The 19850-nt window shown below is 39.0% G+C and overlaps 1 protein-coding gene across 7 annotated transcripts in view; it reads right to left on the bottom strand.

Annotated features, from left to right (window-relative positions):
* Positions 1–19850, bottom strand: part of LOC125636962 (terminal uridylyltransferase 7) — a 51562-nt gene that overhangs the window by 13855 nt on the left and 17857 nt on the right. For all 7 annotated transcript variants that reach the window (XR_012668551.1, XR_012668552.1, XR_012668553.1 and 4 more), the window contains exons 10-25: positions 19082–19201; positions 17873–18007; positions 15097–15277; positions 13630–14768; positions 13377–13527; positions 12525–12611; positions 9811–9911; positions 9070–9127; positions 8345–8448; positions 5358–5447; positions 5167–5280; positions 4963–5040; positions 3173–3350; positions 2372–2419; positions 2191–2282; positions 1144–1259 (exon numbers count right to left, since the gene is read on the bottom strand). Coding sequence is in view for 2 of the 7 variants with exons in the window: in XM_075128673.1 (XP_074984774.1) it covers positions 1144–1259; positions 2191–2282; positions 2372–2419; positions 3173–3350; positions 4963–5040; positions 5167–5280; positions 5358–5447; positions 8345–8448; positions 9070–9127; positions 9811–9911; positions 12525–12611; positions 13377–13527; positions 13630–14768; positions 15097–15277; positions 17873–18007; positions 19082–19201 (2792 nt within the window). In the remaining 5 variants the exon portion in view is untranslated. The remainder of the gene's footprint in view (positions 1–1143; positions 1260–2190; positions 2283–2371; positions 2420–3172; positions 3351–4962; positions 5041–5166; positions 5281–5357; positions 5448–8344; positions 8449–9069; positions 9128–9810; positions 9912–12524; positions 12612–13376; positions 13528–13629; positions 14769–15096; positions 15278–17872; positions 18008–19081; positions 19202–19850) is intronic.

The raw sequence follows: 19850 nt of genomic DNA, 5'->3' as shown, positions 1-19850 counted from the left end.
GTTGAGGAAAAAACTTTCTGCTGAACTCTAATGGAAAATATGAGCAATATGTAGTAAAGAAGCACCATACAATCAACTATGGCGAAAAAGCAAGACATCTTTACAACCAAAGTGTCTAACTCTAGGAGGAATTTTCATGGATTTCTCATCGAGCTGTACAAACTTCTTCCCAGTTACAAAACCCTAAATATAAAGTACTCAGTCCACAATTAGAGTGGTTTAAGTTTTTTCAAATCTGGACCGACAGCACTGTTATACAAATAAGAAATGCTAACTTTTAAACATGGTGGTTTCATATTACATACTGTATATACACAGAGACGCATCTAAGGGAAAAAATTTATGACGTAAAGCTCAAAAACCCCCTCCACCATACAATCAACCATGGCTGCTGCAGTCCATCCACTTAAGAGAAAGGCTCTAAGCAAAATGCTAAAAAGAAATTTAATATAATTAAAACTGGAACCAATGGTCGGGTAGTTTCAAAAATGCTTGTGTTTCAGAGCCACTTAGAGGCTTTTGAAAATATACCCGATATTCTTTATTTGGGACTTCGGCTATGCTACATTTGCTTAGGCCAGGGTGCATGGATTCTTAACCTACATGTCTAAGCAATATCCATTTCACAATTCACTAATCAAATATAAAACAACAACATCATACAGAAAAGGATACGTCAGACAGTTTCTGCTTGCGTTCCTGATTTGCTAGCTGCCAAGAAAGTGTTTTGTTGCTGCTTTTTTAAAGCTTGTTGAAGGTCTTCAGGCCAACTGGTTCCCCCCAAAATAGGTTTGTTTCATGTCTGTAGCATGGCTAGGAATACGATTGAGTCACATTTTCCCTTCAGGAGGCAATCCCTTACTGCAAAAGCCCATGTTCTTGGAGTCAGTTGGTGAAGAACATTATCTGATCAACACTGGACTATTTTCTCCTCAGACATTTAAGCGGTTCTGCTCAAATTTTCTAACTACAAGGATGAACTCTAATTTCTGTTACTTTTACATTTCTATCAGTAATCCAAGCCCCTTAAACACTGGACTCTCCACTTGGTCAATTTTCAGTATCTCTTGAATCCAACATTTCAGAAATTTATACAAACCCCTTGTACTACCAAAACCACACAACCCTTAAAAATATACGTACTTTCTCCTCAAGGGACAGTCTTTCATGAAGTGTCCAATTTTACCACAAATTCTGCAGCATCTGTCATTTGGGGCCAGTTCTCCTTCTGTCAGGACTTCTGGGTCAAAGAAGTATTCCTAAAAGGAAAGAATGTAGTGTTGTGCATCTATTTTTTTTTTCCCAAGATTTGGAAACCTAAGCCAGCTATGTCAAGTGCTAGTGTAGACATGGCCTTTTTGTTGGTCAAGGGAGTGAAAAAAAACCACTGAGAAAGCTACCGCTGCTCATTCGGGGTGGATTTATTTTGCCGGCAGAAGAGCTGTCTCCTGCCGGCAAAGAGCAGCTACACGGGAGACCTTTCAGTGGCGCAGCTGTAGCGGTACTAGTGTAAACATAGCCTAAGCGTGAGGCCGTATTAGCACAAGCAGCTCCCCAAAAGAGTGTAGGTAGGTGTGCTTTGTATCACTCCATTGGGGTGCCTACTGTAGAATCAGGAAGGCCATTAACTGACCACAGCTCTATAAAGAACCCAGTTTAGCCTTCTTGACCTCCTTCGTGGCCATGAACATTATAGTCTGAATGAGAACAAAGTTACAGCCATGTTCCACTCTCTGTAATGGGACTGCAATTCAGAGCTGTATAACATGGTGACAGGTGAGGGCTTCTCCTAACTCGCTCTCTGACACACTGCTGCTTTGCTCTAGGACAGCCTGTTTAACACAACACATTTTAGACTAAGCTGTTTGGGGTAGACGACGATTTACTCTACGCTTGTACAATGGAGCCCCAACCTGGTTAATGTTAACAGGTGTTGCCACAATATAAGTGTTAAAAAAACCAAAACAACCCATCAACAACTTAGAGGCAGAAGCCGAAAGAACCACCACGATGGAAGTTACCACTGAAATTTGAAAGGAAACTCCTCATTTCCCATGCATAAATTACCAAGTAGTTCTTAATAGAGTGCAACTGTTTTCATCTGAGTCATGTGTGAAACTTCACAGTAGGTAAGAGATTTAGATACCAATGTAGAGTGGGTGTGTATCGCTATATTCTAAAGACACTTACCATTTTTGAGGGATATTCTTTAGGAAATCCTTTTATTGGGGTACCAAATACCCTTCTGCCATTGATAAAAGCCTTCATGATAAAATTTGTCACTAGGAAATAAAAGAAAAAAAAATCAATTGTCTAAATAAATCAAGACCCTCAGCGGATTTGTGGAATGCTTGTGGACCGGGTAACTTACTTTTTCTTGATAAGCCAGCTCCAAGATTGTGGTTCAAATCAAAGGGATCTGTGTGAAGAAATCTGTAGGTATTACTAAAGTCCATATGAAAGCGAACTATGAACCAAACTGATTAATATGAACACAAACAAGCTCATGTTGCTATTACTGATGCAGAATCAATACACTGAAATTGATTTCTCCATATCCTGAAAGAGGATATATTCAGAAGACAGAATCTCAGCAGTCCAGCTATGAACCAAATTGACCAAAATGTTGAAAAAGAGCAATTTTTGAAGGTGAGAGGAAACCCCTCCCACCCACGCAACCTTTCTATCAAAGTTAGATGAGCTAGAAAAACAATCATTTTCAGCTTGTCTGCAAAACATACTAGCAAATGTCATTGTTAGTAACTAGCTTTTACATTCATCTCTGAGTCTGAAGAATCTCTGAGTCTGAAGGATCAGGGAAAAGATTACACAGTGAGACAGACAGACTATGGACTGAATTCCAGTTTCCTTAACCATTCTGATCGTCAGCCCTCAAACAAACAAAATAAAATGTAAAATTCGCTTTTCAACTTTATTTCAGTTGAAAAATAAGGGCTAAATTCCAACCCGACTGAAGTCAATGGGGGGGGGGGGGGGGGTTGTCCCTAACTTCTGAGAGCCAGGATTTCACTCAATGTACTTAGCCGGAGGAAATATCCTAATCCAGCAGGATGAAAAAGTGAAAAACAACATGCGACAAGAGCAGATTTATTCAAATGGGTTTTAAAGCAATTCCATCCATCAATGAGTTCTGTATTAATTCCTACAATACCTTCAATAACAATATATTTGGAGGTCCACTGCTTCTTGAAAGTTGTAAGCAGATTTTTTCTTCTGATGCAGATAACATGTTCTTTGAAATCAAATTCTTCCGTGTAGAAGCGGAGCAGTCCCAGCCATAGCTCCCCAACAGATTCAGTGTTTGAACCATAGTCTGGCCAACAGGCTGGCTGGAAGTTAGAGAGAAAGATTTCTTCTTCTGAGATTCAGCGATTCAGACAGATTAAGCAAATGCACAGTCATCATTTCAGAGTGTTAGATTACACATAATTGTAATTGGTTATACACAAGTGTGGTTTAGAGTTACTCTAAATCACTTTCCATCCTTTTATATAGTTTGAAGGTTAATACTCAAATTTTGCTGTTTAAATGGTCGGTGGGTATTTTTAGTGTGAAGAGTAGCAAGCAATGTGTTGCTTCTTTTTAAACAACTTGCTGTTTATTTTTGATAGCATGCAAAATTGATATGCGTATTGTTAGTTTACTGTTAGTTTACTGTTCGGCTGGGTGCCCCTTCAACACAAAGTTATTCCATTGAAGGGTTATGTCACTTATCATCAGGTAGGGAAGAAAGCAGCAGTATGGCACGTCGGTGGTTATTCTTTAACAAACCTGATAGGATTACTGTTGAATGCAAAGCATTCAGGTTTTGCAAAAATATTTATTCACAGGTGCACTGGTCTCTTGTACTGTAGACAACCAACCGTGTTATGGTAGCTTGACAGCACAAAATTGGGATTTCCACACATTTCCATTATATGCCAAATAGTTTTAAGTGAATGGCTTTATCCCCTATACCGCCTTGGAAATCTCAGCTTTGAGTGTTTTAAATAAACTCAGAGATTTATATTTTGGAAGGTCGATTGTATTTTATTAGGCTAAGCCAATAAATATGAATATGTACAGTTCTATACAAAAAGAAAAGGAGTACCTGTGGCACCTTAGAGACTAACAAACATATCTGAGCATAAGCTTTCGTGAGCTACAGCTCACTTCATCGGATGCATTCAGTGGAAAATACAGTGGGGCGATTTATATACCTAGAGAACATGAAACAATGGGTGCTACCATCAATCTCGTTACAGTGTGTATGGTAACACCCATTGTTTCATGTTCTCTAGGTATATAAATCGCCCCACTGTATTTTCCACTGAATGCATCCGATGAAGTGAGCTGTAGCTCACGAAAGCTTATGCTCAAATACATTTGTTAGTCTCTAAGGTGCCACAAGTACTCCTTTTCTTTTTGCGAATACAGACTAACACGGCTGCTACTCTTGAGTTCTATACAAAAGTTTCCTGGCATGCCCTTTTACAAAGAAGATACTCTGCTTTCAAGTTTCATGCTTGGCTCTCTGTCTTGAGTAACATTACTCTTTTCTCCTCCGAACAAAGTATCATGTCCTAAGGCATGTGCTGTTATAACAGTATCTGGCTCCACTTAACAGCGGAAAAATATTTAGCAGATTCTTTTAAGAACATTTTCAGCATAGTTCTAAACACATTTAGATTACTAAAGCAAGGTGCTGAAGTATCGCTTCACAATTCCAATTGTAAAGGCTGACACAGCTAGGTCCAATAATAGCTGACATTTTATATAACTAAATGAGAAGCTCTCATTTTCAGCCCGTATGTAAAACAGATTAGCAAAGGTCGTTGTTAGTAACTACCTTTTACATTCATCTCCTGCATTTTTCAAATACATGCCTTACCAGAGGTTAGTTTCACTTTACAGAGTTATTGCACGATAATGCTGTATGAGAAAAGTGAATAGAAGACTCACCAACTCATCTATTTTGTCAAAGAAATAAACATTCCAACCATCAACTAAAATTTCAGGCTTCTTTGGCTCCTTGTAGATCTAAGAACAGAAAGTTAACTAGTTAGAGCATGGCTGTTCAGACTTGATGATTTTGATCCCTATTTTGGTCAAGAGTGCACCAAAAAATATCTAACTGGGACCAATTTATTTCTTGACATACGGTACCTCTTGGAGAGCAGGAATGACTGGTGGATTTCGCTGCTGAAGAAAATAAAGCACCATAAGAGTATACGCATAGGAGGACAGGCTACCTCGAGATGCATCTCCAATGTCACACATCTGGAAAGAGAAAAGCAAATTATAAAACTTTTTACTGTGGCTGTTATCACTTTCAGAGTGCCTGAAGTGTTACTCACCTTTGTAAAGACTTTCATTGTGTAACACAGATATTTTACTCTGGAATCAATGGCTGCATAAGAGGACAAGAGTCTTGTGTTATGCAGGGCCTGTAAATAAATAAGGAAGTCAAGTATGGGAAACGGCGTGAGGTGGAAAAAGTGGTAGTTAGCTAACGCCTCTGATCAGGGAGGCTTTGAAAACAACCTATTTCCTTGAGAGGAGCACAGACCTACAATGATTCACAACCACTTGCACTTGAAAAGCTTGCATCTGTATGAGGGCTGTCGATTAATCGCAGTTAACTCACACGATTAACTAAAAAAAAAAAAAATGAATCGCGATTAATCGCACTGTTAAACAATAGAATACCAATTGAAGTGTATTAAATATTTTCAGATATATTGATTTCTATTCCAACACAGAATACAAAATGTACTGTGCTCACTTTAGATCATTAGTTTTGATTGAATTTGCATTGTAAATATGAGAAACCAAAGAACCAGTATTTTTCAATTCACCTCATACAAATACCCTAGTGCAATCAATCTCCTTATCATGAAAAAAATACAAATGTACATTTGTGTGTTACATAACTGCACTCAACAACAAAACAAGGTAAATCTTTAGAGCCTACAAGTCCACTCAGTCCTACTTCTTGTGCAGTCAGTCGCTAAGACAAACAAGTTTGTTTACACTTACGGGATATACTCTGCCTGCTTCTTATTTGCAATGTCACTTGAAAGTGAGAACAGGCATTCACATGGCACTTTTATAGCTGGTGTTGCAAGGTATTTATGTGTCAGATATGCTAAACATTCATATGCCCCTTCATGCTTTGGCCACCATTTCAGAGGACCTGTTTCTATGCTAATGACGCTCGTTAAAAAAATAATACAGTAATTAAATTTGTAAGTGAACTCCCTGGAGGGAGAATTGTATGTCTCCTGTTCTGTTTTACCTGCATTCTGACATATATTTCATGTTAGAGCAGTCTTGGTTGATGACCCAGGACATGTTCGTTTTAAGAACACTTTCACAGCAGATTTGCCAAAAGGCAAAGAAAGTACCAATGTGGGATTTCTAAAAATAGCGACAGCACTAGACCCCTGGTTTAAGAATCTGAACTGCTGTCCAAAATCTGAGAGGGACGATGCATGGAGTATGCTTTCAGAAGACCTAAGAGAGCAACCCTCAGATGCAGAAACTACAGAACCTGAACCACCAAAAAAGAAAATCAACCTTCCGCTGGCGGCATCTGACTCGGATGATGAAAATGAACATGCGTCTATCCGCTCTGCCTTGGATTGTTATCGAGCAGAACCCATCATCAGCATGGACGCATGTCCTCAGGAATGGTGGCTGAAGCACGAGCATGAATCTTTAGCGCACCTGGCACGTAAATATCTTGACACGCCGGCTACAACCGTGCCATGCGAACATCTGTTCTCACTTTCAGGTGACGTTGTAAACAAGAAGCAGGCACCATTATCTCCTGCAAATTGTAGCCAAACTTGTTTGTCTGAGCGATTGGCTAAAGTAGGACTGAGTGGACTTGTAGGCTCTAAAGTTTTACATTGTTTTATTTTTGAATGCAGTTATTTTCTTGTATATAATTCTATATTCCTAAGTTCAACTTTCATGATAAAGAGATTGGACTACAGTACTTGTGTTAGGTGAATTGAAAAATACTATTTCTTTTGTTTTTTACAGTGCAAATATTTGTAATCAAAAAGAAATAAAGTGAGCAGTGTACACTTTGTATTCTGTGTTGTAACTGAAATATATTTGAAAATGTAGAAAACATCCAAAAATATTTACATAAATGGTATTCTATGATTGTTTAACAGCACAATTAACCGTTTTAATCGCTTGACAGCCCTAATATGTATGAATATACATGTGTCTGTGCGTGTACAAATGTGTGAGCACATACACTTTCACCTATTTACAACTTAAACTGTTAAGTGCACTGAATTAAAAGGCACACGCTGCAGTTGTTTGGAGCTCAGCAAAACCACTTACCGAGTTCTGCACATTAAAACCTGTTTTATTCAGACAGGAAGCGTTCATCAGGAGAGCGCGGTTACCACCTGCTCTGGTGGGAGGAGCTTATCAAGATTCTTAACTTTCATCTGCTCACAAACAATATGCAGAAGCATCCAAAAGGTAATACCTCAGAAGAGTGAAGCATCAAGCTACTACTGTATTTCTAAGGCATGTGGCAGAGCATAAATTCTGGGGCAGTTCCTAAACCCACAAATGCAGTTCATCCCAGAAATGCAGGCACTACCAACTGACACATACAGACGCGTAACCTGACGAACAGGCTTTCACCACACCTAGCATTTAAAATAATCTCCCTCAGCTGATACAGAGACTTACTGTCTCAATGAATTTGCTTTTGAAGTCTAGAGTCACTGATTAAATAGGTTTTTTAAAACATTTGGCCACGTACTTGGGACATAAATTTTGCTTCCATGGAGAATGTAACAAGGCGAGCCGGGTTTGGGACCATTCTCAAAGTCCTGCTAACTGTAGCACCTGGGGCTTTTCATAATCCAGATAATCTACGGTTAAAACCCTCCAAGTTAAAAAGGCTTGTGTGGCCAGATTTGAATCTGGTAAAAGGAAGATTGTTTCCAGCTAATGTTTTCCACCTTTCACCAGCCTAATTCTCCAGAGCATAGTGTGCAATGGAAAGCGACTTATTTTGTTCGAGATGAGACAGCCCTGATACCGTGACAGTCCCCACACTTAACACATGCAGCGATGGTCTTCTCGCTGCCCAGGATGTTACGCCGTTCCCTCCAAGTCCTACAAAAGGATCAATGCACCCCAAAACACTGGTGTTTGCTATTATTAAGCTAACTAAATTTACTACTAGCGTACAATTTTAGCAGAAAACAGCTGCTCTGCCTCCTTTCACTTCACCCAGAAAGAGTCGAATGGAGCATTAGAACCTCAAAATCTAACTGGAATAGGTGATTTATAATCGTGATCTTACCAGTGTATTATATAAACTGATATCTACTTCAAGACTGCTTCTCACATGGAAGAACTTGACAATTGGCACTTTAGCAGTTGTTATTGGCAAGACATTTCTTAGACCTAGGAAGGAATATTAAGTTTGGCTTTCACTTTAATACAATGAATATTCATTATTCATAGCGTTTCTGGCATTAGTTTTCATTTAACATTAGCTGAAAACTAAATTGTTGTTTAAATAGCAAAATAGCATAAATACTTATCTGGTACAGAGTGAATGAAATCCTCATAAAAAGGCATTTACATGTGATTTTTACAGGAATATACTGTGACGCTAAACTGTAATGTCTAGTGTGTGCCATCTTCAGCATTATTAATATTATTATTAATGTTACTTGTGAACAAACAAAAAAATGGATATGTAAATACAAACCTATAACCACTGTCCGAAGGGTCAAACTTGTAACTTAGGACTTGTTTTCACGTATGTTATTAACACAGTATCAGAGTCTAATTTAGGCCTGGTTCTATAAACCTTAGAACCCTTCAAATGGGCCTGGTCATGCAGTGAAGGTCTACAAATGTTCACAATCTAAGTCCCCAATCCTGCTAACACTGAACTCTTCAGTGCATTAGTTATCTTAATGATATCTGTGTACTTATACCCCTGAACCTTCTGACTCCATAAATAGTATACAAATTCATGTACACAGAACTATCCACTCTTATTCTCTAGGAAGGTACCTGAATGTTTCTTAAGCACTCTGGCTAATTCTTCAATTATTCTTATGCAATCAAGTCCCTGAAAAAGGAGAGGAAAAAAGATTTCAGTGCACTGATAATGTTTTGTGCCCATCGCAAAATTCTAGAAAAGCTATATGTAAGCATTACTATTAGACCATGTCCTAGCCAAGCCATTTCAGTTCATGTGCCATTCATTGCCCGTCATTAGGCTTAAAGCCATATCATTAAAAAGACACCTAAATTGTACACTCAGCGGCATTCATACCAGACAGTTTCAAAATGTAGCGTATTTTCAAGTCAACACTAAAGGATACCCTAATGTTCTTAAAAGAGTTCATGCATGCATAAACATGCATTTAAAGCATTTGCTAATTTATATAACCAAAAAGAAAAAAAGACTTGCTTCTTTCTCACCCCATCTTCGTTTTCTACCTTACCATGCATCAACACTGTGATGCTGAATCAATGTGCCTCATACATTTCCCTGTCAAACAATATTAACATTTCACTGAAGAATCTACGAATAAGCTCAACGGTAAAGGAAGAAAATCTTAAACCGGATTAGCTGACACAGCAGCAAGACACTAGCCAATTTACGTTTTTTGGTAGAAGTTCTATTTCCTTTTTCAGCGACTGCGCAAGTCCTTTTTGCAAAAGGATGTCACGAGACAGTGGTCACAGCAACAATAGCTCTATCTATAAAATACCAGTACAAGTTATACAAAAGAGCTCTAAGTCTACCTCAGAAGTTTCCAGTCCATCAATTGTCATACAGATATCAAGGTCACTTTGTTTGAAGCCAAAGCCATTTTTTGATGAGCCAAACAAGTTCAACCTGGTTCCTGTAAAGGACACAACACTATAACCACATCTGATACACCATCAGTTCAGTTTTAATAGCTAGGGTCTGATTTGGCCAATGTTGAACACCATTTTTCGGTAATAATGGACTTTACAAGGAATAGTTATTAAATATAGGGCATATTTCTTCATTGTCTATGGACGATAACACTGTACAGTTACTGGTCTAATTCAGTACCTTTTAGAGTAATAAATTAAAAGGCATGTGTGTCAAAACAATGACTAAAGCGTACAGCAAAATTTTCATCATTTTTGGCATTAAGAAAAAAAGGATTCACGAACAGGTGTTCTTTATAGCCAGAGTACGCACACAATTTTCATATTTCAATGTGATTTACAAGATGACAGTATCCCTGCAATAAGCTTTCGTGGGCTACAGCCCACTTCATCGGATGCATAGAATGGAACGTATAGTAAGAAGACATATATATATGGAGGGAGGGTGAGTGGAGGGATAGCTCAGTGGTTTGAGCATTGGCCTGCTAAACCCAGGGTTGTGAGTTCAATCCTGGAGGGGGCCATTTAGGGATCTGGGGCAAAAATTGGGGATTGGTCCTGCTTTGAGCAGGGGGTTGGACTAGATGACCTCCTGAGGTCCCTTCCAATCCTGATATTCTATGATATATGCATTCTATGCATCCGATGAAGTGGGCTGTAGCCCACAAAAGCTTGTGCTCAAATAAATTGGTTAGTCTCTAAGGTGCCACAAGTACTCCTGTACTTTTTGCGGATACAGACTAACATGGCTGCTACTCTGAAACCTATCCCTGCAATGTCTCTTTTCTGGCTTTTGTTAATTTTTTGAACAAATTTAGTAACCTGCAGGGGCTTACGGAGCAGGTGCAGTAGTGATAGATGATTTTCAGGCCCCTATGGCAGTCTGAATAGTAATGGGGATTTGGACTGGAAGAGAGAGCCTGGAAGTAATTAAATCAGTGATTAGCACAGCCCTCCACCTCTACCCTCCTCTGGTGACAAGACACCAGTCTTCAGTGTACAATGAAAATTAAGATTAAATATAAAATTTAGGATAGGTATCAAAGTTAATATATTTACTGACTTTTCAGAGATTTCAAGGCCAGAAGAAAACACTGTGATAATTGAATTTGACTTCCTGTGTAACTATGATACTCACAGTGCTGGAGTCCTTCAGAAATAATGAATTTAACTTCACCTCACCCCTTTGAGGCAGGGAAGAATCCCCATTTTACAAATTGGAATGAAGACACAGAGATTAAGAAATTTACCCAGGATCAAATAGGAGTCCGACACACCCAGGAACAAATTAAGTGGCAAACTAACTAGATTAGCAGCACGAGGATTTGACTAAATCCTTGAGGCTCTGGATAAGCGATACAAGAACTCTCTCTGGGTTACGACAAGTCTTTACAGATGCAACAATCTTTGGCCAAAAATTCCACATGCAGCCTGCATACAAATTTGGCAAGACTACGAACTGAAGCCCAGGTGGTTACCGTATATATTTCCAGAAATAGAAACCGTAGCTCCAGTCTACGGAGCTTTGCTGATAGCCAAGAGTTATGCCTCTGCTTTAGAATACTCCCAGAGTGATGGACAGGCAGTACATTTTTCTTTCTACACTGAGAATAAGGGCAGAAAAATAAAGCTATTTCTCAGATGAACTGAAAAGGAAGGGGATACTTTTGGCCTGATCAAGATTCCAAGGTGGGGTGCCAGGGGTTTCAGAAAGTCTGTCGCGGTCTTACAAGAATGAACACAATGACTGGAACAGCGAACTTTGACTCATGAATTTGAGATGAAAATGCTAGTTATGAAAGTTTTGTTATAAAATTGTGATTACTGGTTTCTTAAACAGCTATTGTTCATGCCTGCTGATGTCATGATCTTTTCTCACCAACAGGATGTAAAAAAGATAGAAATGGACATGTTTTTGGAGCTTTTTGTTTGTTTGTTTGTTTTAAGAAAGAGCACAATCTCAAGGAGGCAGGGCATAATCATAGAATATCAGGGTTGGAAGGGACCTCAGGAGGTCATCTAGTCCAACCCCCTGCTCAAAGCAGGACCAATCCCCACCTAAATCATCCCAGCCAGGGCTTCAAAAACTTCAAAGGAAGGAGATTCCGTTACCTAGGGAGGTGGTAGAATCTCCTTCCTTTGAAGTTTTTAAGGTCAGGCTTGACAAAGCCCTGGCTGGGATGATTTAGGTGGGGATTGGTCCTGCTTTGAGCAGGGGTTGGTCTAGATGACCTCCTGAGGTCCCTTCCAACCCTGATATTCTATGATTATGCCCTGCCTCCTTGAGATTGTGCTCTTTCTTAAAACAAACAAACAACAAGCTCCAAAAACATGTCCATTTCTATTTTTTTTATAATGTATGAGGTGGAAACTTCAAGCTTTAACAGCGAGCTGAGATTATTGCAAGAGAAAATATTCCCAATTAATCTGAAGTCCTATAGCAGAGTCTTAAACAACTAAACAGAATATTTTAAGAAGAAGTTTAAATTAGCTAACGTTGTTCTTTATACTGGTACAATGAAATTGTTGAAAATGCTAAAAAAGTGAAACTTTAAAAAAAAACTAAATATGAGTATGAAAAGAAGCTGCACAATTACCTGGAAACTCCTGTCTGATGAAGCTTTCCAGATTTTGCCGTATATGTTCACGAGCCTGATCCTCTATAATATTTGGAGCAAAATCCTCTTTAAAAAAGCCAGAAACACACCCATTCAGGCAAAATATGTAAAAACATTGCCACCGTTAAGTGACAGGAAGGGGGAAAAAAGGAAATTGATGTGGGAGGGGAAGAGAGGGAGGAGTGGGTAGAAGCAGAGAAATACTAAGTCAAACAAAAAAATACATTAGGAAAACAGTCGTTTTGTCTAGTCAGAAGTGAAGGGTGCCATACTGAAAGATCAAATGAATGGGGGGGGGGGAGAGGGGGGAAGAATGGTTCAAAAAATCTGAAGTCAGCGTATCGTTCTTTCTAGAAATGGTCCTGCCTTTGTTCTTTCAAACACCAATTTCTGGTAACGAGATACAAAATATCACACAAAGAACCGCACTGAAGAGGGTCAGACAACATTTTTGGAAAAAGGATGCCTCATATAGGCTCTGAAGTCTGTGTGTAGATGCCTAAATTTCAGGAACATCCAATATCCAGCAGCTTTCATTGACTCCATGTTTAGTTCAAGGAGTCATAAGATCAGCCTACACACTTTGGATTTTTACTCTTTGGGGGTACAATTTAGACTTATGAATATAACAAGTATCAGGTGCAATTTAGCAATTAAACTAATGTCATTACCCTACAGAATCTCACCTGTTGTACTAAGTTTGCTACTTTCAAAACCCAGCACCACTGATGCTGTTGACCTCAGAGAATTCCCTAAAGTACTATTAAAATCTAGCTGACTAATTCATATTTTCCATAAACATATTGAAAGAGTGCAGTATTGATGACTTACTGTAACACTGGATGCAAACTTGATCTAAAATATTTGAAAACTTGGGTGTCAACGCTGGCAAAGGGTCTAGCTCAATTTTTTTGAAGTCTTCTGGACAATCCCTCTTTAGGTGACCTTCTCGTCTGCACAAGCTACATACAACCATAGGAGACTGCGTGAATAGAAAGCAAGACATTTTTTAAGTCTACGGCCCTTTTATGAATCAGAACTATACTTAGTAATATTTCCTGGTGGTTAGATGTTAAAAGCTTACCTTGCCCTTTGTGAACGCGGGTTTATTAAATTCATAAAAGAGCTCAGATTCCATAAATTGTCCTATTAGTATGTCCTCTTCACAAAGGCTTCCTTTCTCTATAAAATCCTCTTCATTCAAATCTACCCTTAGAGATTTATCTACATGTTTTCCCAGCTCTGTCTCTTCATATTTAACAGAGACGGACAATTCTTCCTCAGACAGTGCATCTTCATCCCCAGATGCAGTGTAAGTATTGTCCAGCTCATCATCTTGTCCAGTCACAATCCCACCACATTCTGTTTGGTTTAGGAGAAAACTCTGTTCTCCCTCCTCTTCCTCTCCTTCCTCATCCGAGTTATTTATTTCAGATAACGAAGGTGCACGTTTGTTCAGGGAATCATCCAGTTCATCAGTCCCCTCTGTGCTCTCCTCATCCATGTCAGCCTTATCGTCGAATATTACATTGCACTCGAAACCAAACTCATCACTCTCTCTGACTACTGTGCTCTGAACACCTTCAGAGTGCGAAATACCGTATGTTTCAATATCATGCTCACTTGCTGGAATAGGGAGATCTCCATTTTCACTGTAGTCATCCAAGCCTTGATCAATAACTATCACATTTTTCTGCCATTTCTCATCTTGGTCATCTTCTTCCTCTTCCTCCTCCTCCTCCTCATTTCCACTTTCTGTCTCTACACAGCTTGGTTTGAAGTTCTCATTATCACCAGAAATCATCTCTTCAATTACAAAGTCTGAATCTTCCTGAGCAATTCCCAAATGTCCTATATCATCTGCCAATTCTTCTTTGGCCACGCTTTTAGAGACAAACACCTTTGAAGGATCAACTGTACATGCCTGAGGCGTGTCTATACTTCTATCAATAATATTAATACAATCAGCTGCTACCACTTCCCCCATTTGGTCAGCTACGTTTTGCGTATCGGTGGCATCATGCTTTATGGCATCCTTTTCAGGTTCTAATCTTTGTGATGTCTCCTCATTGACATTCAAAGGCTTTTGGGGGCTGGATTTTGTAGGTTTTTTGTGGGGCAAGGCAAAATATTTGTAAGTTGCCCTTAAGCAGTGAAGAATATATTCATATACTAGCTGACTGTTCAGAGTTCTTGCCACATTCCTCTTTACTGAGTAAGGGTCTGAAAGAAAAAGAAAGCCAGGAGCTAACTGAATACAAAAGTCTAACACTTCATTGATGGATATAAAGAAGCAGCAAAGACAGGTTTGATTAGTCCTGTTTTGTTTTACAACAAATTTTAGATATATTGTCAATTAATTTAATGAACTGTTTTAGGAACGCATTAGCAATAAAGAGAGCTCTAGACTTTGTGGAGGAAACTGTATATGTTTAAAACATTTTATAATATCACACAGAAACATATGCCTGAAATTGTTTTTCTAACATATCTGACAGCGTACTTGGTAAGTCAGAGGGCCGATAAGTCTTAATTGACAGACTTCAGGTACCTTCCACAGCCATGCGCTTTTTAGGCCAGTCCTTTGATTCACGAGACACTGGTTCTTTGAGTCGTATACTGATGACCAGATCAGCCAGATTGAACTCCAAGGCATAGAAGCGAAGCAGTTCTACCCAAAGCTGCCCAACTGGTGCTGAACACTGGTGTCCTGAATCAAACACTAAGGGAACCTGTTAATTAGAAAGTAAAACCCTCTTCAGTTTTAAGGTGGATGAAAAACCCTCTTTTATGGGGCAGAAAAATCATTCTGCCAGTCTTAAACTTGCTTTTCACTGACACACAGTCACGTCTGCGACGAGTGTGCAGGTCTCAACAATAAAAATTAATGCTCTACTCAAACAAGGGAAACTACAACATTATGAGAGTTAAACACACATTTTACAGCTACAGAAGAGGACAATTCAAAGAGATAGTTATCTTGATTTACACTAACACCTCAAACTCTTATAAATCAAATGTAATAACGGTTGGACAGTGACATGTATGATTATGGCTAATATGAATCATGATTGTGTATTTAAATAAAAATGTTCTTGTGCTATCATTAATACACTTCAAAGTGAGCATTTCAGAGCATAAAAACCTCAGTTAGGGTGAAAGATATAGCCTCATCAAATGCAAAACATTCTTCAGAAAGAATCACCCTGTATGGTCACTTAAATGTACAGGCACAAAATGTGCACTTCAAGCAAGAAGGGGAAGCCACAGACAGAGCAAATTACACAGTTTAAAATCTCTGTGGATATTTATTCTGCCAACTCTGAAAGTTTGTCCTCTTTGGTTGGAGTTGTTTCTTAGGGCTAACCATCAATAATTTGGCATGAAGCAAAAGACGTGGATGCTGGGATTCAGTGCGAATCCAGTTTGGTACTGTGACAAATTATTGACACAGTCTTTTAGACTACATTATGCTTTTCCTTAGATTCAGGCGGTCCTAGCTTTTACGGCTATACATTATCTTAATACACTTGTAAGAATTTAGTTTACGTGAGTTTTATAATGGCTCTGATTTATAAACACAGCACAAATTATTTTTAAAAGGATTTCATATTTTTGCTATATAAAGATTGCTTAGTATTTTACCAAATAAGATCTTTTTAGACAAGGTCATGGAGTATTTTACACTTAAAACATCATAAATGTTAGCCATTGTTGGATTAAGTTTATGTAACTTCTGTATTATAAAACACTCCCATGTGCGATTTGGACTGAATTTATACAGTTATGCTATTTCTAAAAAGAGCAATGCTATTAGATAAGAAAAATAGTAGTTTGAAATTAAGAGTGACTCAGTTGACATAGTCAAGTCTGAAAAAGGATTTTTGGAATTCTGTCAATTACAGTTGTCCCCTACTTTAAGCAATATTAACAACCCAGGACTGTGACCCTGGGACCTCTTGGTGCCAACTAGCTGAGGGCACAGGGGATCTGGTATCTACATACTGGTTCACTGAAGCGGTCTCTAATGAAAACCTGTGGCACACTGGTCAGCATAATCATTGTGAGATGTGTGTACCGATAATATGTAAGGAGTTACGTATACATAGACCTTAAGCACATAATTTTCAGTGCGAGTTAAGGCAGGTCACCAGAAGTTACGTATACATAGACCTTAAGCACATAATTTTCAGTGCGAGTTAAGGCAGGTCACCAGAAGGGGATCAGCATACTCCTGCCAGGCAAGAGAGAAGAGATGCTTATCTCTGGCTGGCTGGTCAAGTGCATTATGTATGGTCTACTTCACAAATGGAAGCCCACCTACTATCTGAGCACAAGGCTAATCAAGAGATCGTAAAAACCGACAAGAAAGGAGCACAGAGGAAAAAACAACGAATGGGAGGAGAGGAGGGGAATCCTGTTCACAAGTTAAGACAATGGATTTTTGTACGGTAACGGTAGAGAGACAAACTGCATCGTTCACCTAGGAGACAAGTCGACAGCATGCTTCTCTTATGAACAGAGGGTCACAACCAACCTTGCTGCTAAAAGCCGGGAGAAAGATTTTTTGGATGAGACAACCTTTATCAGACAGGAAAAAAGTGTTGTTCGTTAAGTTTAGGCCTTGGCTCTTTTCTGGTAAACTTATACTTGTTTTCACTATAAACAAATCTAAGTGCCATTTGTTAAGCTGAGCTGTGGTCTAAGGAGTAACTGGGAAGCTGTGGTGAACTGCTCCTTTGGGAACAGTGGGTCTGGTAATTGTGTGAGTGTCCAGTGGTTTAGGGCCTGGACACTGCAGGCGTGCTTGGAGGACTCGGGTGCTGGAGTGTGCCTATCACTAACCTGGAAAAAGAGAGAGAGTGGGGCCTGTGGAGGTCTGGAGGGGAAGTTTGTGTTGCCAGTAGCTGATGGAGTCAGAGAGTGATCCACAGTGGGCATAGAAAAGGCTTCCGCATAGCGAGGTGCCTTACAACCCTGGGTATCCCTGGCAAGCATCACCAATACCTTAAGACTTAGAATTACTTCCTGGTCTCCTACTACTTGTCACATTTGTCTTTAGATGTCGCATACGCAACAGAAAACCAGTCACTGAATTACAGAGACAAGGTGGGTGAGGTAATACATTTTTATCACCACCCACTTTGTCTCTCTAATATCCTGGGACTGACACGGCCACAACACTGCACACAGCCACTGAATTATGCAGCTTAGCTTCGCAATACATCAACAATTTTACTCCACTTAAAATAAAGACGGGTGGTCATTGCTGAGAGTAGCAGTAGCGATTTCTAGATTACTACTGAAGTAACTGAAATGGTTCAGACCTTGCCCCTTTTAGGAGAAGCTTCTTTTGGAGAATCAGCATCATCAACAGCAGGATTATACTCCCAGACCACGATATCATTCTCAACATCTTTAAGGTTGAAGTTTGCTAATTTGTTTAAGGAGAATCCTCCAATCTGGAGAGTGCAGAGGGAAAGAGGAAAAAACACCAGACACCTTTTTTATCTGAAGAATTTCAAACCAACATCCTCCATACTATTAATCATCCAGAAAAAAGTCAGTATTTTAAAGACGTACAAAAATCATCATATACTATACCCATAATAAAGACAGGCTTACTGAATTCTCATTCGATAGGGTTCTTCCTCCCCAGGTAATCGGCTTTCTGATTAAATGTCACCAATGCGCACTGCAACTCCATTAGTCGATTTTCAAAATAAGAAATTACACGCAGTATCCATCTAGTTATGATTTATATTGGTATCTTTACTTTGTTAGAGGTTCCGTCACGTGGCTTTAAATAAAATTTTATACATACATCGATTTGACTCGTTAACCAAGATCAAGAGCTGTATGTAAATAGCAAGTCTGTAAACAATTCTGAAATACGCTAATGATAAAATAGATCAGTGTTTGAAGAAGTCTGTTATAGGCCTAGGATAAACGTTAAGTGCCTAAGTCCCACTCAAAAGTTATAGAGTTGTTTTTGAAAAAAATTACACATAGGATACCACCTTAATTAATCCCCCTTGTGCCCAGGCATGATGATACAGTCTTTAACTACATAATTGCATATTATTTTTTCCATAGGACCCCCGCCACATCAGTGCGCAATATGGACCTGCGGTATGGGTGAATCAGGACTGTGCAGCCAAGGAGATAGGGGCCCACACACTGAACAATGAGAAAACAAAAAAGAGCGAATAACTGCTCATTAAGTGAGCACTGTCCATTCCGTGCACTGAATGAGGCTAGTATCCTGTGGAAAATAATATGTGATCACGTAATTAAAGACTGCATCATAATGCTTGCGCGCAAGGGGGAGGAATTAAAATTGCTCAACCAAACTTAATTGTGGCATGTTCTTGTCACATATATTATGCACACAAAAACTATACTGATATTTTGCTGTTGGTGACTAAGTGTCTTACTCTCCTGCACAAGGGATAGGCAAGACACAAGCAAGTAATAATTTACAATTATAACAGAAAATATCACCCTCAGATTGATGAGATTTAAGTGGCACGTACCCACAATCCCAAATAAACAGGCAGAAATGGCTCTTTCCTCTGTTGTAGAAAGAAAATGACCATTAAAGCAAACACGTAAGATGGCAAACCTCCTTCTTCAGGACGATCAGCACAACACAGCTGTAAAAAAAAAATTGAAACACGTTAATATTTTTCCACATCAAGCTTTTTATTACAAATAGTCTTTTTGGTATCTATCATCATTCTCCTATTTGCAAAACCATCAATTTAAATACCGGAAGAGAGCGCAAAGATTTACATAACTCGTTTGTCCCCATGTTGTGGGATGTGTTTGGTTCCAAAGGACTTCATGGAGTTATTAAAATCACAGCCGGTGTTCTAGCATAAGAATACTGAAATCACTTTTCTTGTATGCATTCCATTCTGATAATCAGATCTGATAATCTTCCAGCCATACAAGCTACTGGTTGTACGCAACAGTTGGGATTTGCAGTGAGGGTGAAGGGAAATTGCGTCAATGAGATCTCGGCATAATTCCCTTCAGCTCCTTTAACGAACTGCTCATTTTCAGTTTAAAGAGTTATGGTATGATAAATTCAGAATTGTGACTCTTATCTTTGTACTGTAATCTGCTCAAGCTATTTCAGAAATCAAGACTTAAGGTGGCATATATGGTATGTATACCCAGAGTACTGACTAACATTCACAAAGATGACTGGCTTATTTAGGACTTCAAACTTCACCATTTGAAAGCGACTTGCTACATGAAACAAACATACCCTGCCTTCCGTCAAACACATATCATACT

The sequence above is a fragment of the Caretta caretta genome, chromosome 5, assembly GCF_965140235.1.
Source record: "Caretta caretta isolate rCarCar2 chromosome 5, rCarCar1.hap1, whole genome shotgun sequence".
Taxonomy (NCBI): domain Eukaryota; kingdom Metazoa; phylum Chordata; order Testudines; family Cheloniidae; genus Caretta; species Caretta caretta.
The sequence above is the reverse complement of the archived record's forward strand: the minus strand, read 5'-3'. Positions and strand labels throughout refer to the sequence as shown.